General features: G+C 46.9%; 1 protein-coding gene across 2 annotated transcripts in view; it reads left to right on the top strand.

Moving 5' to 3' along the window:
• The window catches only part of Plekhs1 (pleckstrin homology domain containing S1), a 17999-nt gene extending 14930 nt beyond the window's left edge, over positions 1 to 3069 (top strand). For both annotated transcript variants that reach the window (XM_013348137.1, XM_013348138.2), the window contains one exon: positions 2914 to 3069. In XM_013348137.1, the coding sequence (XP_013203591.1) occupies positions 2914 to 3069 (156 nt within the window). The remainder of the gene's footprint in view (positions 1 to 2913) is intronic.
• Positions 3070 to 5526: the final 2457 nt, after the last annotated feature.

Here is a 5526-nt window from a genome sequence, read left to right on the forward strand (position 1 = left end):
CCTTTAACAGAAAGATACATCTAAAACACTAGATCATGCAGTTAACAGATAGATACATCTAACACACTGGACCACACAGTTAACAGATAGATACATCTAAAACACTGGACCATGCAGTTAACATTCTTAGAAAGCATAGAACCTTGACTTGAAATTTCTATGAACAGCAACAGTAATGATCTATCTTCTGGCTCTGGGAGTCTGTGGTTATGTGTCATGTGTATTAAGGACTCAGCTTGTTTCTTCTTCATCATTCCATAAGCCTGACAGTTGGAGAAATTCTTACTGTATTATCTAAAAGGGTAAGGCCAGTCAGGCATGTGACTAAGGTAGACACAAAACTAGTTAGTGGCAGTGCCAGGGTTCATCATTCATCTGTTCCCTCGCTATTATTGAACATCTCCCTACTCTGTACTGGCTACTGTTGTGAAAGGTGGTCTCAGCTTACACATACGGAGCTCACAGATTAGCGGATAAAGCAAGTATCATCAGCAGTCTCAGAATACAGTGTGTGCCCTGGGATGTGAGCCGAAAGTGTTGGGGGACACTAGATGGGTCTTCTGAGGATACCCTCACAGCAGGCAGTGTTTGGCTTGAGTTCAATCCTTGATAGAAGTTTGCAGGGTAGATAAGAGGTTGGTTTGAGGGATCTAGCCTGATAGTCTGGTAACTTATAATTCATGGCTTCTGCCAAAGGTCCACCCTACAGCCAAAGGGTGAAGAAAACCATGTGCAACTTCTGGAAGTTACTATTATTTTGGCCCAAAGATCCATACATGTGCTCAGCAATTAAGAAAAGTGTTGTATTAGGCTGCTTGTTCATTCCAGCCACCCAGAATTGAAATTATCACACAGATTATTATTTAAAACACTGTTTGGCCCATTAGCTCTAGCTTCTTATTAGCTAACTCTTACATCTGAATTTAACTCATTTCTATTAATCTGTGTATTGTCACATGGCTTACCTGCTAAAGTTCCTTCCGCTCTAGCAGGACTACATGGCTTCTCTCTGACTCTGCCTCCTTTCTCCCAGCATTTTGTTTAGTTTTTCCCCACCTAGCTCTGTTCCCCTATAGCTCTGCTATAGCCCAAAGCAGTTCCTCTATTTATCAGTGGTATCACAGCATACAGAGGGGAATCCCACATCAGAAAAGGGATTGTAAGCAGACACACATCTAAATCTCCACCTGGGCGTTCACATATGCACCATCATGACTGCCATTGTAGACCTCACCTCTCCTGTGCTCTTGCTGTCTTCTGCATGCATCTGAGAACAACTCCCAAATAATACTGACCACTATCAACCCCCACCAACGTAGGTCTCAATCCCATTAAACGACCTTTTCACAGATAACCTATGTATTAGATATGTATATTACCATTCATAACAGTAGCTAAATTACAGTTACGAAGTAGCAATGACAATAATGTTATGGTTGGGGTCACCACACATGAGGAACTGCCTGTAGTCGAGGGCTGCATTAGGAAGGTTGAGAACCACCAGTCTAGAGGAGTAGAAAACTCTCCTCCCCACCACTCCTGACGTCTTTCTTTTACATGAAAACAGATGGCCAGTCCTCTTTTAAAATGCAAACACTTGTTTCTGGAAAAGGCCACATGAGAGCAAGGGCATCTCCTGGGTCTCGTGTCTGAGCCAATGGCATCCACCTTAGCCACAGTGCAGAGAAGGGGGAGGCTGGCGGAAGGAGGGGCTAGAGACAGCAAGAGGAAAGTGAGACAGCTTTTTAGAGGCAGAGGAGATGGTGTGTGAGTTTAGAGGGATAAGAAATGCGAGCTGTAAGAAAAACATTCAATTTCTGTTTCCTTCTGCTTTTGGCTGGGACTTTCCTGGATGGTGGTCTGTAGAAATAGGAGTGGTGGGCTGCGTCCCGGTACCCGGCCGCCCACATGGCTAGCTCTACCCGAAATAATTACACGGACACTGTGTTCATTTAATCACCGCTTGGCCCTTTAGCTCTAGCCCTTACTGGCTAATTCTGATATCCCGATCAACCCATCTCTAATAATCTGTGAGCACCGGTCTTAGTGAGCACCGGTCTTACCGGGAGTGTATCTTCCCAGGAGAGGGGAACATGGCGTCTCTCTGAGGCATCTGCTCCCGAGAGCAGAGCTGTGGAGTCTGACCTCACTTCCTCTTCCTCCCAGCATTCTGTTCTGTTTACTCCACCCACCTATGTTCTAAGCTATGAGCCCAAGCAGTTTGTTTATTACTTAACCAATGAAATCAACAGATTGATATATGACACTCCCACATCAGTGGTCTCCTTTGGATACACAGGGTTCTACAGGCCTTTTGAGCTACTGATCCTCTGTGGCTGTCTTAGTAAGATTTCTACTGCTGTGATAAAACACCATGGCCAAAACAACTTGGGAAGGAAAGGGTTTGTTTCTCTTACACTTCCATCACAGCCCATCACCAAAGAAAGTTAGGGCAGGAACTGAATCGAGGCCATGGAGGAGTGCTGTTTACAAGGTTCCTTCCAACACCCTGCTTTCTTATAGCATCCAGGACCATCAGCCCTGGGACATCACTACCCACAGTGAGCATCAATTATCAATCAAAAAAATGTGCTACAGACTTGTCCATAGGCCATTCCCATGGGGGCATTTCCTAACTGAGGTTCCCTCTTCCAAAATGACTCTAGTTTGTGTCAAGTTAACATAACATAACCAGCACAGCAGGGCCATCAGCCCTTTCTGGAGCCTGCCTAGAGGCTTAGACCTGTGGATGTCAGAAAATCAAAGTCCGTGTTCCGCTTGAACATACAGATCACCTCCAACTGCCTTTGGCTCATCGTTCAGTTTCTTTCAAAAACAGATTCAAGAGGTATGAAGGATGGGATCCTAAGGATACTCTCTGGTCATTTAATTATCTCCTATCTTGTGTCCTAGAAAGTGAAACTCTCCATTGGCCGGATCCCACATTCAGAGAAGTTCCATGCCCCCTCCTGTGCATGCCCCTTAAAATACCAACAGGGTTTGCCGGGGAAGGCACTGAAGAGGAGTCCTGCCATCAAAAAGACCCCGAAGGAATCAACTGGAGAGTAATCTGCCTCGGGCCCCTGGCAGCAGAAGAAGGATGGAGCCCTGGATCATCATGATCGGAGACAAGACAGAATCCTACTTGAGTCACTGTACTGTCCTAACAATGGGGGGCACTAGCCCCTCTGTGGCTGTTGCATTAAGGTCACATGGTCACATGGGGTAATGACTAAGGAACAGAGTTAGAATGGAAGGCCTTATTATCTGAGACTTGGCACCAGACACGGCAGACATCGATTGAGTAAATCTATGGTCTAATTAGTAGCACTGTGTGCTTTCTGAGGTCACAATTGCTTCTTTGTTAGGAATTAGAATTATTCATTCCAGAGAGGCAAGAGATGAAAGTCTGTAGCTGTCCTCCCAGACACTTCCTGTGACTCAGCAGCCCAGGGGCCATCAGGCCAGGCAGTTCTTACCAGGCTCAGTAGACCTGCTTTCTTAAAGATGTGGTAACTATTTTGGAAGCTAAGGAAGTTTGGTGCTGGATCCAGCCAAGAGCTGCTTGCTCCAAATGTAAACAGGAAACTATGTTTATATGTTCTTAATTGATTGGTTTATTACCAAATTAGTCCTGTGAAGTCAAAGAACCAAAGGCCTTTTAATCAGGAAAACAGGAGCCCGCAGCTGAAATCTAATCAGCTTGGGGAATGTCGGTACAGGGGGGCGGGCGGTCAAAGGACACATCTCAGCAGACTGTCCTTTTGCGTGGAAAATCGAAGGCTTTGAAAGCTCAGTGATATTCAGTCTTCAAGACTCGGAGCTCAGTAGCTGTTAAGGGCAGAACCAAGAATCTAATTCAGCTTTAGAAAGAAGATCCCCTGACTTCTGCCTTGTATGTAGGTTTAGATTAGTAAAGACCTTTGGCACGCAGGAGAGACATTCAATGTATTTCATTTTCTGTTATCTAGATTGTTGCCAGTATAACATGTATATATGTGTACAAAACATATGAAATAAATAAATGTCTATACATAAATATTTCAAATCTCATAACTAAAAAAAAAGAAGAAGAAGAAGCCATTTCAGTGAGGAATTAAGAACCGTTAAGGTAAAACTGCCTGAAGCCATCTGCGGGATGGATTCCTGGGCTCTGAAATCCAGCTGTTTTCTGAGGACCCAGGGGTCGATCATCCACCCAGCTTACAACAGTGCTGGATGGGACAAGTAGACAGGACTGCAGGTCCTTCCCAGTACACTGTCCACCTGCCACCCTACCCCAACCCCAGAACTTACCTCCTGACACAGAATGGGGGGGTGAGGACCACACTCTCGGTGCTTCTCGGCATCTGAATGGCACTTTGAAGGGCTTGGACTGAGGAACCCAGGTCTCTGTTGTATCATCCTAGGGGGTCAATGGAGAGCCCCCCCCCCAGTCTGCAGGACAGCACAGAGCATGTGTTCATCCTAGGGGGTCAGTGGAGAGGTCCCCCCAGTCTATAGGAGAGCACAGAGCATGCGTTCATCCTAGGGGTTCAGTGAAGAGGTCCCCCCAGTCTGTAGGAGAGCACAGAGCATGTGCTCATCCTAGAGGTTCAGTGGAGAGGTCCCCCAGTTTGCAGGAGAGCACAGAACATGCGTTCATCCTAGGAGGTCAGCGGAGAGGCCCCCCAGTCTGCTGGACAGCACAGAGCATCCCCTCTTTCGGGAAAGGATCTAGCTCTCAGTAGTGCTGAGAAAACAGACAGCCACCCACCTGCCTCTAACAGGAGCCTGAGGAGAGCATCTGGCTCCTTTCTGGCTTCCTCTTCTGTGAAGAGCAACTGAACCACGGCCTGGAGGAAGCAGCCTCCTGACTGAGCCCAGGTATGTGCTGCTGGTGACTGGAATGGTCAGGGGAACCCATTCTATGCCGTTCTCCGTGCTGCTCCTCAGAGCCCAGGTCCCCACATCCTCTGTGCCTCCCCTTCCCCAGAGCTGGAAACAACCACGTGCTCCTAGCGCTCAAGGTTACTTCTTTTTTTTTTTTTTTCGAAACAGGGTTTCTCTGTGGTTTTGGAGCCTGTCCTGGAACTAGCTCTGTAGACCAGGCTGGTCTCGAACTCACAGAGATCCGCCTGCCTTCAAGGTTACTTCTTTATCCTAAGAACAAGTGACCACAAGGAGAACTCTAGACCTAGGAGGAGAGATATCTGTCCTTTTCTGTCACCCAGGTGAGAATACAGCCAAGAATCAGCTGGAAGAAGGCCAGAAAAGCCATCAGGCCAGGCCTGACAAAGACGGTACCTTGTGGTCCTCAAGTGGCCAAAGAGAAGAACACACTCCCTGCTACCAACAGATGCGAGCCCAGGAAGCCTCGGGGAAAAACCCATCTGTGATCTCCTTCATTGGTGTCCATACTGACCACATTTCAAGTAAATGGCTGTGGCCTATGCTGCAAAGAAACTGGTCCAGCTGTTCTTAGGGAAGATAGCCCCTCCTGGATCTGCTTAGACAGTGAAGGAGAAAATAAGGATGGCTTCGAGC

Source organism: Microtus ochrogaster, chromosome 8 (assembly GCF_000317375.1).
Source record: "Microtus ochrogaster isolate Prairie Vole_2 chromosome 8, MicOch1.0, whole genome shotgun sequence".
NCBI classification, from domain to species: domain Eukaryota; kingdom Metazoa; phylum Chordata; class Mammalia; order Rodentia; family Cricetidae; genus Microtus; species Microtus ochrogaster.